Consider the following 21,132-nt stretch of genomic DNA (forward strand, 5'->3'; position numbering starts at 1 on the left):
TTATTACTTTATCATTTCTTAGTAGAATAGAACTGTAATCTATTTTTATTTAAATAATAATGGCAAGGGTGAGATTTCAAATTAAGAAAAAAAAATTCCACCAAATGAAATTCTTTTGGGAGGAGATACATCATATTCACTTGAATAAATCTAATCAGATGTAAGTAAAAGTGTTTCGAACTAGAAGGCTAGTCAGTCATAAGCAATAATAACAGTACTATCTTATGGAATTGAGGAGGCTTTCTTTGAAGGCAAGGAATAGCTGTTAGTTTTATGACTGAATTGAACGAGCAAGTCAGCATTACACTTCCTTAGTATTTTTAGTAATAGGCATATTTATCGCAAACAACTTTTCAAGTCAAGTCTAGACTCATACCAAATATTTAAGTGAAGGAAGGCAGAAAAAAGAAAAAGAAAAAGAAAGAGAGAGAGAGAGAGAGAGAGAGAGAGAGAGAGAGAGAAAGAGGGAATCTACTGTAATTTTTAACTGATGCTAATATAAAAAACAAAAGAAAATATGTAATACTCTGAAATGTATGATAACAGATACTACTGAAGTCTGTAAAATGGTTCTTTAATATAGAAGAAAGTGCTAATTCTCAAAAAAAAAAAAAAAAAAAAAAAAAAAAAGAAAGAAAAAAGTATAAAATTTAAAAATATGTCACTCTCTAACAACAGCAACAACAACAAAAATTAAAACTTATACGTCAAATTGGACACTACTATATAATTCTGGAGTAATACAAAGGAAAGATGCATTAATAAGGTAGAATATAGAATATTATAATATGCAACAGTATTTATTATATGTTTGTTATTGTTGTCTATGTAAACATATTCCCAATTAAAAATGATCTTCATTGAGACCATTTTTTTATTATTATGTAATATAGCACATGTTCAATTAGTGTGTCAATTTCTATAAAAGTTAATTATAATATACATGTTGCATTCAGGCAGACGATACTGTTAAATAACCATTCATGTATTATATACACTTTTTCTTTTTTTAATATTTGGAGCGTAATATAGAATATTTAATTTTACTTTTTTTATATTCATCTTAAATATATATACATATTTGATATTATTCTCCCCTTTTTTTAATTAATTAATGTATGGCTGAAGAAGAAAGGAACGTGGAAAATCAACTGCAGTAAAACCTGCGGAGTAACTTAATAAGAATTGAATGAAAGTTAGACATATTAAGTAAATTACGATTATTAAAAAAAAAAAAAAAAAAAAAAAAGGTTTTAATATATTTTACTTTCTTATAGTCTCTTTTCTTATTCCATTTAATACTCAATTTTTTGTTCTTTCCTTTTACCTACTACTTGTATATACACACACGCTCACACACACTCACATATACACTCACTCACTCACATATCTTGCTTAATTCTTCTTCCTTTAATATCTTCTTTTGTTTATTTGCTTTGTTATTGTAACTTTATTAAATAAATGAAATTAGATATTAAAGTTGAAACGACTGTCGCCAAGTTTGATAGAACAATAACAACAAATAGTGTTACCAACAATTTACAATCACACTCATTTTTACGTAACAGTCAAGAAAAAAAGAAGATAGAGCTTGTAAATAATCATCATTATCAACAAGAAATAGTTCACAGTAGTAGAATGTCTCCAACGTCACCTAGCCATAATCTAACCTCTATCACGCCTCCTCCATCTCCTTCACCTAAAAGTAAATTAAGATATTCTCAAAAGACATTAATCAATAGAGAAAGTCGTTCGAATATTGACATCTTGGCAGATGATCTCATTGATATGTACGAGAAAGCTCTTCATCAATGCAATGCAGCTGAAAATCGCTATAAAAGACTTGACTTGACCATGAAATCGACTTTAAGTTTGCATACCCAAACATATGAAACCTGTATTCAGGAATTGAAAGAAAAGATTAAGCAGTTAGAAAGAGCCAATCATGTTTACAGAAACTCTCATTCATTGACAGAGAATAGCTCAAGACTCTCTTCTTCATTCACTGATAATACCTTAAGTCTCTCTTCTTCACTCACTGATAATAGCTTAAGCCTCTCTTCTTCACTGAATCATGATCCTATTCAACTGAATCATGAAATTAAAAAATTGAATGAACCAAGCAGGGATACTGCATTAAAAGAAGAAATAGACATATTAAAGGAACAAATAAGGCTGTCCGAGCAATCGGTACAACAAGTGATGGCTCATTATATACGCGAACTTGAACAGGAACGCGCAAAGACTAAAAAATTAAAACAAGTGATTGATAAACAGGATCTTCTGATTGAAACGCTAGAATCAAAATTATCTTCCTCTCTAAAAGGACGTGGTGATGAGGAAGAAGAAGAAGGGAAAAGTAGTGGTAATCACTATCATTTAAGCCAATCATCTGCAGTGATGACTGCTAGAAAGAGTGAAAAATTATTAGAGGCGCAAATTGAAATTCAAGGTATTGAATTAGAAGATAAAAAAAATTGCTTTCGATTTTAATTGATGAACGAGATGTACTCTTGAAGAAAATTGAACAATTATCAAAGGAGAACTCTCAATTAGTGGGGAATCAAAATAATAATAATAATAATAATAATAATAATAGTGTCAAGTGTCATCATAGTCATGCTAGTGAGCCTACTACCTATCAATACAAGAAAAAGAATCGTGGTCGTTCTTCTATTGACCTTCTCGCAAAGATAGCAAAATTTGATGTAACCTCTCAACAACCTAATAATCATCACTCTAAATCATCTGTTATTAAAATTATAAACGCTTCTTCATCCGCAACTACAATTCCTCCAAGTCCTCCTCCTAAAAATCCTCTTCCTCCTATTCCGCCGCCCCATCAAACAAACCCCACCATCTTGATGAATTTTCCACCTTACATTCAAAATAATAAAACCAGTACCCCTACAACAAAATATTCAACTACACCAAAATCATTTGGTAGATCTTGGTCTTGTCTTAACTATGAAGTGGCGAAAGACTCTAGCAGTTATTTTGCCCCTCCTTCAAATCACGAACAAAAGCCTGCCTATTGTCCCATAGATGACAAATCTCCAGACAAAGAATGGCGCGAGTCTATTATAAAAGATTTTCATTACCCTCCCCATAATAAAGCCAACAGCATTCAAAATAATCATCATTTACGTTTTTCGTCAATATTGAAAAACTGGAGAAAACGTACTGTAACTTAAATTATAATTTCTTACTATCCTGCCCTCCCTTTCCTCCTTTTTTTTTTTTTCCCCACTTGTAAATAGATAAATAAAACACGCAATATGAATTTTGTACATAGCTTATTAAGCATAGACACACATACACGTACGCACACATACCTATCTTCTATCAATTCTCTCTCTCTCTTTCTCTCTCTTATGGCTTTGTTTTGAAAGATTTTGGATATAAAAGAGTTTCATCAAAAGTAATATTCATCATAAATGGTGTATATAGCTAATCACCTTTAGATGACGTAAACAAGAACGTGTTGCGCGTCCTATTTTTTTTTTCCTTTTTTAAACGCAGACAAAATATGTTTGAAATATTCTAAAAACGCGAAGCAAGCTTTTTATTTTATTTTATTTTATTTTATTTTTTTTCTTGAAAAAAAACAAAGAAAAGATAAAGTTCATCTACTGAAAAATAATGGTTAGCGAAAAAAAAGAAGAGACTATTATAAAGCCTACCGAAGAATTGGCTCCCAAGAATGGAAAAAAGGATAAAAAAGATAAAAAAGAACAAGAAGAAGAATTGGTAATACAAGGAATAAAGCAGAATGTAGTGAGCGATTATACTGATGACTTTCTTTTTATTATTATTTTTTTTTTTTCGCTTAATCTTGCTGAATAGTCTGAAGAAGATCAACAATTAAAGAATGAATTAGAATTAATGGTTGAACGTTTAAAGGTAAATAAAGATGCAATGATATGACCCGAAGTTTTTTTTTATTAAGAAAACGAGTATTGATTACGTATACCTTGTTCATTTTATTTAGGAAAATAATACAGAACTTCATCGTCCTGCACTTGAACATTTACGTACAGCCATTCGTACTTCTACAAGTTCAATGACCTCTGTGCCTAAACCTTTGAAATTTTTAAGTCCATTCTATCCATTATTAAAGAAACTTCATGAATCATGGGCAGATTCTCCTGACAAAAAACTTTTTGCAGACATCTTATCAGTTCTCTCAATGAGTTATGGTGAAGAAGGTCAACGTGAAACATTGAAATATAGATTTATCGGTTCTACTGAAGAGGATATTGGTTCATGGGGTCATGAATATGTTCGACATTTATCAGGCGAAATTATGCAAGAATATCAAGCACGTTTAGAAAATGAACAATCTACAGAAGAGTTAATCAAATTGGCTTTAGAAATTGTTCCCTTTTTCCTTAAGCACAATGCTGAAGCTGATGCTGTCGATCTTTTGCTTGAGATTGAATCTATTGATCAACTTCCTCGTTTTATTGACAAAAATACTTATGAACGTGTCTGCCTTTATATGGTCAGGTACATATACATATATATATATACATATTTATATTTATTTATTTATTTAGAGCTTAAATGTGTCAATTATTTATCTTTTTTTTTTTTTTTTTTTTATTAGTTGCGTCAATTTGTTAGCTCCTCCTGATGACCTTGAATTCCTTAAAACAGCTCGTACTATTTATCGTCAACAAGAAAAATATGCTCAAGCACTTAATTTATCTATCCGTGTTGGAGATATGGATTTAATTAAAGAAGATTTTGAGAATTGTCCAGATCCGTAAGTTCATTAATAGCATGATTATACATTATCTAAATAGTGTTTATTTTTTACATCTAGTTTACTTAAAAAGCAAATGGCATTTCAACTTGCCCGTCAACAAATTCATATTGAAACAGAGGATGCTGATCTCAATGCCTGTATCAACAATACCAACCTTTCTCGCTATTTCCTTTCACTTGCTCGTGAATTGGATGTCATGGAACCTAAGGTTCCCGAGGATATTTATAAAAGCCATTTAGAGAACCACAGAACTGCTTTCAATAGTAATTTAGATTCTGCTCGTAATAACTTGGCTTCTTCATTTGTAAATGGTTTTGTTAATGCTGGTTTCTGTAAGGATAAGTTGATGATAACGGATGATGAGAATGATTCCTCTTGGATTTATAAGACAAAAGAGCATGGTATGACAAGTTCAACCGCTTCTTTGGGTCTTATTTCCCTTTGGGATATTGAAACCGGCTTGGGTTTGATTGATAAATACATGTATTCTTCTGATGACCATATCAAGGCCGGCGCCTTACTTGGTATTGGTATTTTAAATTCCAGTGTTCGTGAAGAATCTGATCCTGCTTTAGCTTTATTAACTGAACATTTGGAATCAAAATCTCTTGTTACTAAACAAGCTGCTATTTTTGGGTAAGTCTTGTTTATTTTCTTTTTTTTTTTATTTATTTATGATAAAGAGAGAGAGAGAGAGAGAAAGAAAAAAAATTAGATATTTATACATACATATCTATCTAGTCTTGGTCTTGCTTATGCTGGATCTGCACGTGAAGAGGTGTCAGAATTATTGTTACCTATCGTTAGTGATACTACCTTAGCTATGGAACTTTCTTCTTTAGCTGCTTTGGCCCTTGGTTTAGTATTTGTTGGTTCTTGTGATGGTGACATTACTAGTACTATTTTACAAACTATGATGGAACGTGAAGATGTTTACCTTAAAGACTCGTGGTCACGCTTTATGGCATTAGGTCTTGGTCTTTTGTATCTTGGTAAACAAGATGCTTCTGAAGCTACTTTAGAAACATTAAAAGCTATTGAGCACCCTCTTGGTAAGCAAGCAGAAGTTTTGGTTGAAGCCTTATCATTTGCTGGTACTGGCAATGTATTAAAAGTCCAAAAGATGCTTCATATGTGCAACGATCATTTGGATAAAGATAAGGATGATGATACATTCCAGGGCTTTGCTACTCTTGGTGTAGCATTAATTGCTATGGGTGAGGATATTGGTTCTGAAATGTCTTTACGTACATTTAATCATTTAGTAAGTGCATCTTAAAAAAAAAAAAGTATATGTTTTGTTTAAACTTAATATAATATGATTAGATGCATTATGGTGAGCCTGTTATTAGGAAAGCTGTTCCTTTAGCCTATGGTCTTTTGTGTGCTTCTAATCCTCAAGTTACTATTCTTGACACTCTTAGTAAATATTCTCACGATAATGATAGTGAAGTAGCTATCAGCGCTATCTTTGCTATGGGTCTTGTTGGTGCTGGTACTAATAATGCTCGTCTTGCTCAAATGTTAAGACAACTCGCTAGTTTCTATCATAAAGATGCTTCAAGTTTATTCATGGTTCGTATTGCTCAAGGTCTTTTGCATATGGCTAAAGGTACTATGACTTTAAATCCTTTCCACACTGATCGTCAAATTATGTCTCCTGTCGCTGTTGCTGGTTTAATGGCCAGTATTATTGCTTTTACTGATTATAAATCATGTAAGTTTTTTTTTTCTTTCTTTTTGTATTGAAATAATATATGCTAATACTAACATATATACATATATATATATATATATATATTAGTCATCTTTGGCAAGTACCACTATTTGTTATATTCTCTTGTCACTGCTATGTATCCTCGATTCTTGATTACATTTGACGAATCTATAGAAAGTTTACCTGTCACAGTCCGTGTTGGTCAAGCTGTTGATGTTGTTGGTCAAGCAGGTCGACCAAAGACTATTACTGGCTTCCAAACACATTCTACACCTGTTCTTCTTGCTCACTCAGAACGTGCTGAACTTGCATCTGAAGAGTGTAAGTATATAGAATGATTTATGAAGCAAATATTAGCTTATTTTCTAATTTTTATTGTATAAATATAGACATACCTTTAGCACCTGTTTTAGAAGGCATTGTCCTGTTACGAAAGAACCCTGAATACATGGAGGAAGATAAAGAGTAGAGTTATATTGAAATAAAAAAAAAAAAAGAAAAGAAAAGAGAACGAAAAAAAAGAGAAAGTTTAAATGTAAAACTGATTTTTTTTGGAAGTATAAAGTTAAAAGCCGTATATATTTTATTTTGTATTTATATAAATATACAGAAATGTGTGTGTATACACTATTTATATGCCAAAAAAAAATTATCTTGTTGAGTTTAAAGTATATGTAGTAGATATCAGTTTTGAATTAATAGGATCCACTTTTCTATTAATTTTATCTAGTTGCTTATTTTGACTAGAAAGTTCATCATTCATAGTAACAGCCATAGCCTTTAATCTTGCAGTTGCATCACCAAGCAAATCCAAGTTATGATCAATTTCATCTTCTATGGCATCATCTTCTTCATCTGCCTCAAATTGATATTTATTACGATCAGCTTGAGAACGGCCTTGATAATGGCCCTCTCTAGCCCTCTCTCTTGCAACCATTCTTTGAGCGTCTTCAATCCTTGCACTCGAATCATATTCAAATTGACGAATATTCTCTCTCTCAGCCATATGTTCTGCATGTTCTTTGTTGATTTTATCCATTGCTTTCCTATGTCGAGATTCTTTATTAAAAGGATTTTTAACAACTGGAATAAAAATAGAGCGATTCAATTGCTTTAGTTCTCCTGCTTGAGCAGAGGCTCTATCTGAATAAGCTTTAGATAAATCAAGGTGACGTTCCACATTAGCAATTTGGGCTACACACAAAAAAAAATGCATAAAAGTATAGATTAAGTATTAATAATAATTTTTTTTTTTTGCTTTGCTTTTCTAAAAATTTTTACATGATTGTGTTCCTAACATGTTTAAAGTATTAGCAGCAGTAGCTTCTGCTTCATTAATCCTTTGTAATGCATTTCGAGTACTAGCTAATGAGTCTTGTTTAACATTACGAATTTGTTGTTTAATTTGAACCACTTCTTCATCTTCATCGTCTTCTGCAAACTGATTCTTTTGATATCTATCTGCTTGGCCGTTAGTATCATGAGCGACTTTGGATTCAGTATAGCCAGCAAATAAGTTTTGTCTATCTTGATTAGGATCTCTTGTCTTGATCGAGTTTGTTGTGTTACCATAACGTCCATGATAACTTGAATTGTCTACAGCAGTCACATTTTGTGAATAAGTGTCGTTGCTATTGTTACTAGTGTAATCTTGTTCGAAAGGATTATTAGACGTTAATTTACTTTTATCTTTCTTTTTCCAAAATTTCATTATTAATTTATAAAACGAAAAAAAAAAAAAAAAAAAAAAAAATTAATATTATAATTATTATAATTATTATAATTATTATTATTATTATGTTTCCTCATTTTATAAATTCAGACGGTTTTTATATACATGTATATAAAAGTAAATCGGATATTTAAATTTTTATTATATAATCTTTTATTGGGAATAAACCAAAAATTGAAATTCAGATGCTATATCTTAGGATGAAATGAAAAACCTATTCTAGGCTATGTATTTTTTTTTTTTTTTTTTTTTTAGTACTAGTACTATATCATCTTCTTCAAGTATATGAGGCAGTTATCACATCTAGGTTCCTTTGAGTTCATTATGTACTTTGGAAAGTAGGGAAAATGAAATAAACTCATTTTATATGGCAACGGTGGTAGGAAATAGGAAATGGCTGGAGAAAGTGCAGTAATCAATAGTTTATTAAGGGCTCTCTAGTGGTCCAAGTGTGTGAATGAGGAAGAGAAATGATTTTGTAGTACTGAATTTAGTCGATTCTCATAGAAAATACAAAAAAAAGAAAAGGAGATTCTTTACTATAGTTCATCAAGTTTTAACGAATTCAATTTAAATAAGCTATTATACAGCATGCAATATAAACATGTACACAAACCTTTCTGATCAAGTATTACTGACTTCAATTTTAGCTAAAGCTACTAATTTTATTACTTGACTTATTAAAAAAAAATGTTACTTTGACTCTGATAAAATATAATTTGCATCAAGTCTGTCAAAGGGTGTTCTCTAGAAATATCTTGCCCTGACTCGGGGATATATATTTAGTTTTTCAAGTATTGACAGCAAAATAGAGCCATATTTGTTTTAATAACTCTAACTAATATGTATTATATAATATCAAAAAAAGAAGACCTACTGAGTGTTTCAACAAACAACGGGACATTATTTCTGCCAGTTGTAAATACTCTTTTATGCCTAATTATTTATGTTTTTTTTTTTTTTGAACATTTTTAGCATAATAAAAATGAATGACACATGACGTGAATATCATATTAGAGACCTGAGTGTGTAGTTGATTTTATTAATATTATGTGTAATAGTGGACCATAAATATGCTGCAAAAAAAAAAGGCGACATTTCTTTGTACGCGACTATGTAATAAGAATTTACTTTCTAACAGAGTAGTCTTCAAACAAATTTTCAAAAATGGAGATATTTAGACTAATAGAATCAAAAAAGGTCACAGATTTTTTTTCCCTCTATTCATTTTTTTTTCCCTCTATTCATTTTTTTTTTCTTTCTTTCTTTCTATTTTATACGTTAACATGACATCTAGACAATTGTACAATGGCGACAACATTCCCATCTTAGGCTGTAAAGCAATCTATTTTATTTTACGTTTTTTCGGAAGAAAGCAATATATATATATAAATACATGTACAAATATTAATTTAATAAAAACAAGTAGGAACATATCGAATGAGAACTTATGAAGAACTTCGACCTGTTGTTTTTGAAGCTATTCGTTCTGGATATCGATTAATAGGTTAATTAGAAATGTTATTTTAATTGAAGATTCATCCTAAAAATGAATAGAAAATAATTAAATAGATTCAGCTACAGTGTATAAAAATGAGGAGATATTAGGGAAAATATTAAAAGAAGTGTTTGCAGACCCTGATTTAAACGTCAAAAGAAGTGATTTATTTATCACTTCAAAACTATGTAAGTATGATTTTTTATTCATAAATTGAAATCTCTAAGGAAAAAAAAAATCATAGCTCCTCGTGATCAAGGATATGATGCTTGTTATGCAGGTATTTTTTCTTTAATGTGCTATATATTATGTATAGCAACCTAAAAACCTTACAAAAAAAAAAGCTGTAAATGAGTCCCTTAGGAAATTTGATTTGGATTATTTGGATTTATATTTGATTCATTGGCCAGGGTAAAAAGAGAGGAAGAGAGAGGAAGAGAGAGAGAGAGAGAGCAAGATGTATAACTGTTAGAGTAGAGTCTGTTTGTACTAATGAATCAATATTAGTACTTCAAAAAGGCAATTATCTGATCCAATCAATAAGGAAAATCGTACCGGCAGTTATAAAGCATTAGAACAACTCTATAAAGAGGGGAAATTAAAGCATATTGGTGTCTCCAACTATACAGCACAGCACCTAAAACACTTACTAAGCGTTTGTACTATTGTGCCTCATGTACATCAATTTGAACTTCATCCTTGTCTATATCAACCTGAAATTCTTGATATTTGTAAAGAAAATAATATACAGATTCAAGCCTATTCCAGCTTAGGTGAAGGTGCCTTAATTAATGGCACAATTAAAATGGATTGCCTGAAAACTATTGCCGAAAATCATCATGTTTCTATGGCTTTAGTGCTTTTACGTTGGGCTGTTGAACATGAGTGGATTATTATACCGAAATCAAAAACAAGAATCAGAGTTCAAGAAAATGCTAAAGTATTTTCATTCAAATTATCTGAAAATGTAATGAGCTAGCATGTGTATATGTATATATATATATGTGTGTGTGTAATATAAGGGAGCTAAGATACTTTTTTAAATATAGGATATGAATATATTAGATAATATTCACCATATTATGCCTCGACGTTTTTGCTGGGATCCAACTGATATTTATTAACAAAGCAAATCAAACAAATAAAAATGCGCAGTATAATTTTCTTTTTATTATACATTAATAAATAATGGGGGGTTTTTTTTCCCTCAAAGAATACATTAAAATTAAAAAGAAAAAAAAAACTACTATATTAGAAAACAGTATGTGAACCTTGAGGCTCAAAAGACAGAAAGACATTAATACTGAACTTGTCGAACCACTATTGCTAATCATACTTATTATAAATTGAAGCAAGTTTTTTGACTTTTCGAAAGTTATTCAAAAAAGCTCAACATTTTTCTCTCTGAATAATTATGAATGTTTTACTCTTTTATATGATACTTCAGTATAAATAATAAACTAAAATTAATACGTTCATTATTCGACCGAAGACATACATAAATATATATAAAAAAAAGGAACAGATAACAGATAATTTGCTGAATTTATTTGACAAGGTTTCGGAAATCTTTATATTCACTTGGTATTGATTAATGGCATTGAAATAACGACAAAGACTATATCCATCTTATTTGGTTGTTTTAGTTATCGCTTGACGCTCTATTAGCGTCATAATTCTAATGATCCGAATACAGCTTAAATGGAATCTTCTTTGCAAAGTCTACTCAACTCATTAAAAACATGTTTTAAAGATATCAAAGTTAGAATAGAAAAAAAAAAAGATGATGAAAAATGAATTAAAATATTGTACTTGTGAAGAAGAGATTTCCAAGTTGCTTTCTGCAAATACTAATACAATTGATAAGGATAATAAGTGTGCTTCAATTAGAGTGAAAAAAAAAAAGATTTATAATGTAGAAGATGACAAATATTCTAAAAACTAAAGAGTAGTTTTTTATTTATTTATTGGAGATAATGGCTAGTTGAATAAGGGAGAACCGACGCTACTAGGTATAATATACTTCCTGTTTGCATAACAAACAAACATAATATATCCTAAATTTATCTTCATTTTTATAAAAAGATGATGATTTGTGTGGGCGAATAAATAAGACTTGTTGTGGAAAACAGTCATGATAATTCAATATGCTTTCAATTCAAAATGTATAATATCTTTTAAAGCACATTGATATACTAACTCTCGAGATCAACAATCGCCCACAGTAATTTGTATTACTAGAGTACCGAGATCCATACTTTCAGTTTTAGTTTCAAAAAAATAAAAAATAAAAATCAGTTGTTTTAACACTGCTGATAACAAGTAAACAGCACTATTACTTCCCTCGGAGGTAGGAAGCGAGGATAAGGCCACAAATCATTAAGCTTATATTGCTTTTTTTGGAAGGTAAGAACAATATTCATAGAATTCACGTATACTAAACACCAACGAATATAAGTATACTATTCTATTTTTTCCCTTAAAAATGTTCTGATAAACTTTATTTAAATTAAAAAAAAAGGGTATTACGCACTTCAAAAAAAAAAAAAAAAAAAAACTTACTTCTTGGCGTCCCATGCGTAGGACTTATAGTGAACATATCCAATCAGTATTTATATTATAAAATAGAAAGTTGATTGGTTAATTTGCACAAAGGCATATTTATACTATAGGTGTATTAAAAGTTTATATTCTGTACTGCCAATGCACGTGCTATCATTTATATAACAATGGTTTCTAATTCTAAAGAAACAAGTGTACCCTGACCCTACCTTATATTATTATTATTATTTTATGTAATAATACATTATGCTTCCCATATTAGATAATAATTCAAGTTAAACTACTATCAGACTCTTTTTTTTTTAAAGGCAACAAGTATATATTGTATAATCTAATTCTTGTTGATATTAGAATAAGCCAAAAGAAAAAAAAAAAAAAATAAGGAAACTGAGTAATGTCAGATAATTTTACTATAATTAGTTGTTGAGTTATATATATAGCAGTTTCGAAAATACTTTTATTCGTAATTAGCACTTGAACTTCAATAATAATACTTTTCAATGTAGAATTTGCTAATATCAGAAACGCGGGATGCGTCATAAGGGTTTTACATCTAAAACTTAAAGGATATGTACAAGACATCGTGTTGTATAGTAAAAAAAAAAAAAAAAAAAAAAAAAAAAAAAAAAAAAAAAAAAAAAAAAGAAAAAAAAAAAGAAAAAAAAAAGATAGTTATTAAAAATAGTTGAGTTTACACTACACTTTAAATAATATAGTTTGTAGCATTGAAACGATATTAAATATGAATCTGTTTCTATGAGAAAAGAACCAATACAGTTTAAAAATACTATATAATAAGCATACGAAGAAATCAACCTGAAATACACGTATTATTTACTGATATTATGATTAAGAGAACAACAGGGGAAGTTATTAAGGAGTCCTTCATATATATACATATATGTTAGTGTGTGTGTGTTTATTAGAATAGCAATTAAAAAGCAGTAAATATTTGATAAAAAGAATGGAATTTAAACAAAACAATATGTATATATTTATATACATATTTAATATATGGATTAATAAAAATAAAATAAATATATTTATTATATAAATATATACATATAAATATATACAGATATATGCATCATATTGTACAAAGATGAATAAGGGTATCTATAAAAAGGGGGAAAAAAAGTAATAAAATACATAAAGGCAGTAAAGCTTACTTCTTCCAATTACTAGTAAGAGCTGTATGATGATGTTCTCTATTCATAGAATCAATACCTTTTTCACAAACTAAAATAGATTCAACCCAATTATTCTGTAATATGTATTCAGCAGTAATACGTAAAGTAGGATTAGGATTCAACATATCATAGAGTAATTCCCGTAAGGCATCATGAAACTTTTTAAAATTAGGAAAACTACGTGTAGAATAATGACGAAGGTAATTACGATATTCGCGATCCTTGTGTTTGTCAGCTCGCACCCAAGTATGACCATTACGCCACATTGAATAAACAACAATACCTGCTGACCAAATATCTACGTTAGCACCCCAATAATCTTGATGTTCAAAGGCTTCAGGTGCAATATACGGCTCTGAACCAACGAGTCCCTTACTTTTATGACTTTGTGTTTCCCAAGCGCAACGAAATACGTCCGAAACACCAAAATCAGTAATCTTTAATGTACCATCTAATGTTAATAATAAATTCTCGGGCTTGATATCACGATGGGCCACACCCATTGAATGTAAATAAGCTAGACCTCGAATTAATTGCTTAAAACAGCAAGACATTTCGATCTCTGTCATTTGTTCAGACATAATACTTGAAAATAAGTCACCTCCAGGACAATATTCCATTACAGTACAGTATCGATTTTGATCATCCAAGACTAAATCAATCGTCTCTACAATATTTACATGGTGGAAAGTAGATGAAATACAAAATTCACTTGTCAATTTCTTCATGTATTCTTTTTCAGTCTCGCTTCGCTTACGTTTACGAAATTGTTTGATAGCCAACAGTTTAGGTTGTGATGCATTATTATTATTGTTTGATATTTTTTTACTTTTGCAAATAGAAATAATAGCAGTTGAGCCTTCACCAAGACGTTTATAGCAGACACCATATTCTCGGAGATTTGTAGTATTCATGCGATGTAATTTGCCTGTTCCACTTGTTGACGTTGTACCACTAAGTGAATCATTACTTTTCGTTGTTACTAAAGTTTGGCGGGAAGCAGATGGAGACAAGAGAGTATTCTCTTGATGTTGTGGAGAAGATTTATGTTGTATAGTAGAAGAGGAAGGATGATGCAGATGTAATTGTTTTAAAAACCAGTTTCGACCTTCTTCAATACTTGTAACTGATGAATTTCTTGAGTGTTTAGAATAACTTTCTTTAGTTGAGCATGTTTTCTCATTTGTGCTAGCTTGTGGACGTTGTTGCGGTAAATGAAAAATATTTGATAAATGGACCATAGTTTCAGCCAGAAGCAAACTTTTTTTTTCTTCAAAAAAAAAAAAAAAAAAAAAAAAAAATAAACAAATGAGTGTGTGTATAATATGTAAGAAGAAAAGAGTAAAATTAAATAAAAGGATATGTATGACAGCAGAAAAAAAAAAAAAAGAATAAAGAAAAACTCCTTTAAAAAAATTTTTTTAATAAAAAAAAAGGGTGTTGAATTTAGATTTAAATAGAATTGTAGAAATTTTTTCTATGTTTATAATGCAATAAATATGTTGTAAAAAAAGGAGACCAAAGTAAGAGTGATTTGATTAAGAGAAAAAAAAACATAATAATAAAGGGAAGCACTTTAAATTGTCATTTATATTATTAGAAAAAAAAAATAATGAAAAATTTTTTTTAAGTATTTATCCCTTGAAAATGGAAAAAAAAGCATGTCAAGCCAATATTATCCAATCACTTTGGTTTCATGGTGAACAAAGGCTTAAATATGGTTCGGGTTAGACATTATTACAGCATGAAACAAGCCGTAAAAAATAAAATAAAAAAATCTTCCGCTTTTATGATTATTACAGCGTTTTTATTATTTTAAATTTGCGCAATTAATTTTTTTTTTTTTTGTCTTTAATAATAATTTTAGCTTTGCGTACCCCTTAATTCTTTTATATTGTAGAGTGACACAGTGTAGTAGTTTTATGATAAAATAAATGAATTCTGACCTTGAAAATACCGAACTTTTTAAATTTCCAATGTTGAAGTCATACCTTATCCATTCTAGAGATGTAGAATCATAAAATAAAATAAAAAATTTAACATACTTGTGTGTGATGATAAATCAAATGTTATATAACAAAACAACCTATAGCAGATTTATCTCTACAAAATAAGTACATTGACTTTTTATTCATTTATTTATTTCTATATATTTTGCACCTGTAAGAAAGTGCTCACCTTCTAAATCATTTATTCTTATCCAGAATATTTATGTAATATCTATTACGTGTGCAAATCTGAATCTATAATTACTACGTAGTATACTCTCTCCAAAGCTAAAGAAAAATGTAGGTATTTTATATGAAAAAAAAAAAGAGTTTCAAAATGTTCAATGATTGCGATAAAGCAAAGTTTTTTTAAAATAATATTTGAGAAGATTTTGGGGAGTGTATTCGCTGTTACAGAGCAATTCATAATACATGATTTTTACTCGTCAGAACAATCATAAACATGATGATACATCAAAAGATCTGATAGCTTTTTTTTTTCTTCTCATCAAATCATATTTCGATTATTTATTTATTTATTTATTTTTTCAGTTTGATGTAGATCAAATTATAACCTTGTTTTCAAGTTATTCATCAGATAAGAAACTGTTATAGACTTTATCTAGCATTATTCTAATGAAAGGAAATGGGACATCTTTTTTTTATATGTGTAAGTGTTCCACAAGCAGTGATTATCAGTTAAGAATTATAACAATTTTCAATTTAAATAATTCTCCATATAATAGAATTAAAATACTGTCTTTCTAACTACTGTAAATTGTCATTCTCTATGGTTTTTTTTGTCTTTGTTTTATTTTGAGATCAAGGATTCTTTTCTTTTGTCAATATTGAGTACAAAAGAGATGCTGTAATAAGATATAATATGCTAATATTAAGCCAAATGCAAATAATACGCGTACATATATGATTTCATCAAACAATAATAAAAGTTATTCTGTATGAATATCCATGATAGTAATTATAATGATGGCATTGAAGACAGTATTTACATTATTCAGCAATAACAGAGAGGTCATATGTTTTAATTTTTTGGCATCTTATGTAATTCTTTTTTTTTTTTTTTTTTTTTGCTTATTATTACATAGTTTGAATGAAACGAAGATTTAATTTGGAATGACCTGATTAAGATTATTAACACAAATTTCCAATCAAAACTCTATTGTAAAATAATACACTATTTAACAGCTCATGACAAATTGAGCTAGAAAGCACATGTGAATTATTTAAATTTTTATAATCTAATCAAGATTATATTATACTGTTTTTATTATTTAAGCAGATTCTTCAAGGACACCACGTTCAGAAACGTAGATACCATCCAAGAACTTACGAATATCCTTGTTCTTGACAAGACAAGATTGTTGAATATCAGCAGCGGATTGGGAAACATTTTCAAGAGAGTTACCGGTCAAGATAAGTTCATCCTTTTGGCTCTTAGAGGATTCAACCTTGACACCTTCACGCATCTTGACGTTGAAGACAACCTTTTGACCCAAGAAGTTACGGATCTCGACAGCATCACCGGCATCACTAATGATAACGTTGATGGGAAAGTGAGCATAAACATAACGCATCTTGTATTGGTAACCCTTAGTAACACCAATGATCATGTTGTTGACCAAGGAGCGAACAGTACGAATACAGGCAACGTGCTTACGGAGACCGTGGTGAACAACGAAACGAACCTTTTGACCAACAACGGTGATTTCAATGTTCAAGTGACGAAGGTTCTTGGTGAGAACACCACGAGGACCTTCAACGGTAACTTGACGGGACTTGATGGAAACCTTGACACCCTCAGGGATGACGAGTTCGTCTTGCTTGTAGATATCCTTCATTTTTAAATATTAATTATGCCCTAATGTTTGATCCATTAGTTCAAACTTTCTTGTTATTCATTATAAAACACATTGAGATCTAGTGCTGAATCTAAATGAAATGATCATGATGTCTCAAAATTAATCCAATTTAAAATTGTAATTGCATTTTTTTTTTCTTTTAAAAAAAAATCCATCCTTTTAATTATTAATTCTATACATCCATCCATTCATTCATTTATCCATTCATCCATAGTTAAATCTCAATGTGTTTTTTTTTGTTTCCTTTTTTATATGCAAAAACATACCAGACGCTTTTGGTGAAGGGGAAAAGAGGAGGATATAATAGACTTTTGCCTTTCTTTCTTTTACTGCCTCCTCCGCATTATTTTTCTCTATACGCCGCTCAAGAAATAAGCCACCACTGCTTACAAAAAATTAAATTTCCGCTATACACTTTTTATTATTATTATTTTATTAAGTTTATTTATTTATAAAAATGGTATATAATTGTATATAAATATAAAGATAAATATAAAGATAAATGTGTATATGTATATGTATATGTATATATATATATGTATGTGTGTATGTGTGTTGTGGTAAATGGTTATTAACGAACAAATCGAGGCTTTGGAGTGTCATCAAGACAGTCCCGACAATGGACTAAACACAAGCCAGTTTCTTCATTTACGGTCATATGAGCATCTGAATCCATCTGCTTATTACAAGTTGCACAACGTAAGCATTTTTTGTGCCAACGACTTGCATTAGGGCCTGGCTGAGTATCTGAAAATGGCATACTTTCATTACATCGAGCACAAGTACGAACACCACCCAACCGAGGCAAGACTTTCTTTCTTGATTTAAAGATATCTGATGGTGATGTGATAGTAGATGTTCTTTTTGTTAATAAAAGATCACTAGTAGCTGCTTTCTTTTTCGTTTTTTGTGTACATGAATCACAATAAAGCTTATCTTGATATTTGACAAGTTTACGATCTGTTGGTACTGTTTGGTTACAACCAGCACATAAAAGACACTACCAGAACGAAAAGAAAATAGTTGTAGTTATAAATATATCTTATTATTAATAAAAAAAAATTTTTTTTCTCTTTTACCTCTTTATGGTAGAATTGATTTGCAAGTTCTAAACAAGTATCAGTAACAGGCTTTGAGCATGTACTACATAGTATTGTAGTTGAAGGTTGATCCATTTCACTATATTTTTTCTTATTTATCAAGTCTTCAGAATCAGGGAAAGATAAAGAAATTGGATTTATAGATGGTATATCAAAGTAAGTTGTATGTGGTGGTGGTGTAGGTGGGAAAGCTTCGTCTTCTTCACTTAAGGTGTTACTTTGTCTTCTTGAGATGGGTGTAGATGATAATGATTTACTATCACTCTTATCCGGGCACTATTTATGTATGTAGATACTATTTTAATTGCAAATACTTTTTATATAGGGGGAGTTTTTTTTTTTCTTACCTCAACATGATAAAATTTTTCACCATCTGTACAAAACTCTAAGGTATTAAACTGTTCATTACATTTGGCACAATGGAGACAATAAGAATGGAAGCAAAAGACTTCACCAGTTTGGACCCTAAGACCACGGTAATCTCTTTTAGACACATGCTGGCCACATTCTTTACAAATTCTCTTTGGAACTTTTTTACGACGTTTAACTTCCTTTGGTTTTTTAGAACTAGACTCCTCCTTTTTATCTTCTACTGCTATTATTTTATTAGCAGAAGTTTCTAATTTAGGACTCGAGGCTTTATCATTAACATCCTTGAAAGATTCCAAGTCTTTCTGAGATAAAGTAGTTGAAGGACTAAGCATAGAAGATGTTCTTGTTCTTTGATATTTAAAATAAGGATTATCATCTTTTGATGTCATGGTTGAATGAGATGATTTTAAAGTAGGTGTCGATAAACTAGGCGTACCGGGCACAGGAGTTGTTGAGTTATTCTTCAAGTGACATGTACGACAACAAGGCTTTCCATCTGCATCTACAGAGGCTAACATAGTTTTTAAGGGAGTATTACAATGATGACATTTAAAGCAAGAAGTATGCCACATTTGTTGATTAAAGAATGTTTGAATATCAGTACGGTTTACAGCCTTTTCACATCCAGGACTTAGGTATAGATGTATATATATATATATTTATATGTATACATATATAAATATTTATAAATATAGATATGTACACACAGAAGAGGGAGAAAAGGTAAATTAGGATACTATGATTTGTTATTTATACTATGAACAACTTACCATGCTAACTTCTTTGCTAAACATGGTTTACAATAAAAAACTGAATTATGAATAGAGAAATTGTTCAAATCTGTCCAAGAGTTTTGTTTTCTTTGACAGATAGCACAGCTTTTCATATTATCATCTTTGCTCTTTGTTTTCGATGATTCCACAGTGTTAAATTGTGGAATAGTACGATGCTGCCTAGTTTTAAGAGGACTAACAGAAGAGTCTAACTCTGTATTAAAAATGGCTTTTTTACCATAACTAAAAGAAAAAAAAGAATTATTAAGTTTCCTTTTCCTTTTTGCTCTTTTAAATACTTTACGTATCTTGCCATTTATCAGTCATTTGATTTAATCTTTTTTGATTAAGAAATACCGAATTAATTTTTGACGTAGTTGAATTATTTGTAGACGACTTGTCCATTGAAATAGTTCGATAACATTTTGGACAAGTCGTGCTACTATATACTTTTTGATTACAATAAATACAGAATCCCATATTAATTAAATAAGTAAAAGAAGCTAGTAAAAAAAAAAAAGAAAAGAAAAGTAGATTCCCTTTTCTTTATTATTTTATGTGTATGTGCTTTTCTTTTTTTTTGTTTTTGTTTATTGATTTATTACTATAATTGGAATTTCATTTAAAGTATATATGTTATCACTTTACTTAATTCAGACTTTTTTTTTTTAGAAATTATGTAAGGCGTACAACAGTAAATGTCATCATTATTCATTCTTTTATTTATTTATTTTTTTAAAAAAAAACCAGGGCATTCTTGATAAATAAATATTGCTTAACTACAAGATGCTTTTTTTTGTTTTCATAATCTAATTCTTCTAATTATTATGTAATTTAGTTAATGACATCTTTTTATATGTACATCTTTTTTATATGTATCCTCAGATAACACAATTTATCTTGTCTTTTATAACTAAAGAGTAGTAAGCAAATATGGCTAAAGTATTTTATGTTTCATTACGGTAACTAAAGTGTATGACGCCATTTAAAGTTACATAATTTTAAATTAAAAAGTTTTCATACATGTAAAATAATTATACACCGAAAAATGTGTACATTATACGCGTTAATATATACATATATAAAACGCGTTGTAATAAAATGCGTAGTAAAAAAGTTTAATTTTTAATTTGTTATTGCTTATCAGATTGTTAATGCATTAATAAGACACTTATAACAATACACTAGAATAGATAATCTTCGTATACCAACAAATACTATCATTAACACGCAACTATACTTTCTTAAAGGCAAAATCATGCACTTATGACCTCTTAATGAACAAAGGCTGGGTTACTAGCAAAATTATTGATAAAGAATTTAACAAAGTTTTAGACTTTAGTTTAAAAAATAGCATACAAGCTTCATTTTTTTTTTTTAAAAAAAAAGAAATGTCTTATTATTCTCTCCAATTGATATCTGCAGTACTTAAATAGTTTGATTCTCAGTATAATGCTAGCTACAAACTCTTATATTTGATAAGCTACTTTCCATTTCATTTTTTTTGTTACAAATCTTACTAAACGTCAGTGAACAATATCAGCTTCTA

General features: G+C 29.6%; 7 protein-coding genes across 7 annotated transcripts; 3 read left to right on the forward strand and 4 right to left on the reverse strand.

Moving 5' to 3' along the window:
• The first annotated feature begins 1,284 nt into the window (after positions 1-1,284).
• Positions 1,285-2,679, forward strand: BX663DRAFT_25074 (uncharacterized protein). The gene has a single exon (XM_051521873.1). The coding sequence runs from the start codon at positions 1,462-1,464 to the stop codon at positions 2,491-2,493; it is 1,032 nt and encodes a 343-aa protein (XP_051388203.1). The 5' UTR covers positions 1,285-1,461; the 3' UTR covers positions 2,494-2,679.
• Positions 2,680-3,642: 963 nt separating this feature from the next.
• On the forward strand, positions 3,643-6,957 carry BX663DRAFT_482429 (armadillo-type protein; the record flags this gene model as incomplete). Its single annotated transcript, XM_051524428.1, has 9 exons — positions 3,643-3,750; positions 3,847-3,903; positions 3,992-4,509; positions 4,610-4,768; positions 4,829-5,407; positions 5,513-6,035; positions 6,098-6,488; positions 6,576-6,809; positions 6,878-6,957. The coding sequence occupies 9 exons, from the start codon at positions 3,643-3,645 to the stop codon at positions 6,955-6,957; spliced, it is 2,649 nt and encodes an 882-aa protein (XP_051388204.1).
• Positions 6,958-7,137: 180 nt separating this feature from the next.
• BX663DRAFT_547834 (uncharacterized protein) lies at positions 7,138-8,199 on the reverse strand (the record flags this gene model as incomplete). The annotated part of the gene is made up of 2 exons (XM_051531037.1): positions 7,138-7,682; positions 7,770-8,199. 2 exons carry the CDS (start codon positions 8,197-8,199, stop codon positions 7,138-7,140), a joined length of 975 nt encoding a protein of 324 aa, XP_051388205.1.
• A 1,248-nt stretch (positions 8,200-9,447) lies between these two features.
• BX663DRAFT_493438 (NADP-dependent oxidoreductase domain-containing protein) lies at positions 9,448-10,950 on the forward strand. The gene is made up of 7 exons (XM_051525357.1): positions 9,448-9,555; positions 9,647-9,727; positions 9,793-9,906; positions 9,963-9,998; positions 10,063-10,129; positions 10,226-10,685; positions 10,768-10,950. The coding sequence occupies exons 1-7, from the start codon at positions 9,507-9,509 to the stop codon at positions 10,840-10,842; spliced, it is 882 nt and encodes a 293-aa protein (XP_051388206.1). The 5' UTR covers positions 9,448-9,506; the 3' UTR covers positions 10,843-10,950.
• Positions 10,951-13,445: 2,495 nt separating this feature from the next.
• BX663DRAFT_528706 (kinase domain-containing protein) lies at positions 13,446-14,384 on the reverse strand (the record flags this gene model as incomplete). The annotated part of the gene is made up of 1 exon (XM_051530181.1): positions 13,446-14,384. One exon carries the CDS (start codon positions 14,382-14,384, stop codon positions 13,446-13,448), a length of 939 nt encoding a protein of 312 aa, XP_051388207.1.
• Positions 14,385-16,750: 2,366 nt separating this feature from the next.
• Positions 16,751-17,317, reverse strand: BX663DRAFT_482433 (ribosomal protein L6, alpha-beta domain-containing protein; the record flags this gene model as incomplete). Its single annotated transcript, XM_051524429.1, has 1 exon — positions 16,751-17,317. The coding sequence occupies one exon, from the start codon at positions 17,315-17,317 to the stop codon at positions 16,751-16,753; it is 567 nt and encodes a 188-aa protein (XP_051388208.1).
• Positions 17,318-17,864: 547 nt separating this feature from the next.
• BX663DRAFT_493446 (uncharacterized protein) lies at positions 17,865-20,103 on the reverse strand. The gene is made up of 5 exons (XM_051525358.1): positions 19,888-20,103; positions 19,581-19,826; positions 18,786-19,440; positions 18,418-18,714; positions 17,865-18,338 (listed from the first exon to the last, which is right to left on the reverse strand). Exons 1-5 carry the CDS (start codon positions 20,061-20,063, stop codon positions 17,910-17,912), a joined length of 1,803 nt encoding a protein of 600 aa, XP_051388209.1. The 5' UTR covers positions 20,064-20,103; the 3' UTR covers positions 17,865-17,909.
• Between the last annotated feature and the right edge of the window lie 1,029 nt (positions 20,104-21,132).

Source organism: Cokeromyces recurvatus (genome assembly GCF_025118155.1).
Source record: "Cokeromyces recurvatus strain NRRL 2243 chromosome Unknown BX663scaffold_1, whole genome shotgun sequence".
Lineage (NCBI taxonomy): Eukaryota > Fungi > Mucoromycota > Mucoromycetes > Mucorales > Mucoraceae > Cokeromyces > Cokeromyces recurvatus.

Bases quoted from the DNA above. Each gene is read 5' to 3' on its own strand.
- BX663DRAFT_493446 (XM_051525358.1), bottom strand. From the start codon at position 20,063: ATGGGATTCTGTATTTATTGTAATCAAAAAGTATATAGTAGCACGACT. The intron at 19,827-19,887 runs GTAAAGTATTTA...TTTTTCTTTTAG, and splicing joins ACTGATAAATGGCAAGATAC to TTATGGTAAAAAAGCCATTT. The intron at 19,441-19,580 runs GTAAGTTGTTCA...TCTATACCTAAG, and splicing joins TTAGCAAAGAAGTTAGCATG to TCCTGGATGTGAAAAGGCTG.
- BX663DRAFT_25074 (XM_051521873.1), top strand. From the start codon at position 1,462: ATGAAATTAGATATTAAAGTTGAAACGACTGTCGCCAAGTTTGATAGA.
- BX663DRAFT_493438 (XM_051525357.1), top strand. From the start codon at position 9,507: ATGACATCTAGACAATTGTACAATGGCGACAACATTCCCATCTTAGGC. The intron at 9,728-9,792 runs GTTAATTAGAAA...ATAATTAAATAG, and splicing joins TTCTGGATATCGATTAATAG to ATTCAGCTACAGTGTATAAA. The intron at 10,686-10,767 runs GTAATGAGCTAG...TTTTAAATATAG, and splicing joins CATTCAAATTATCTGAAAAT to GATATGAATATATTAGATAA.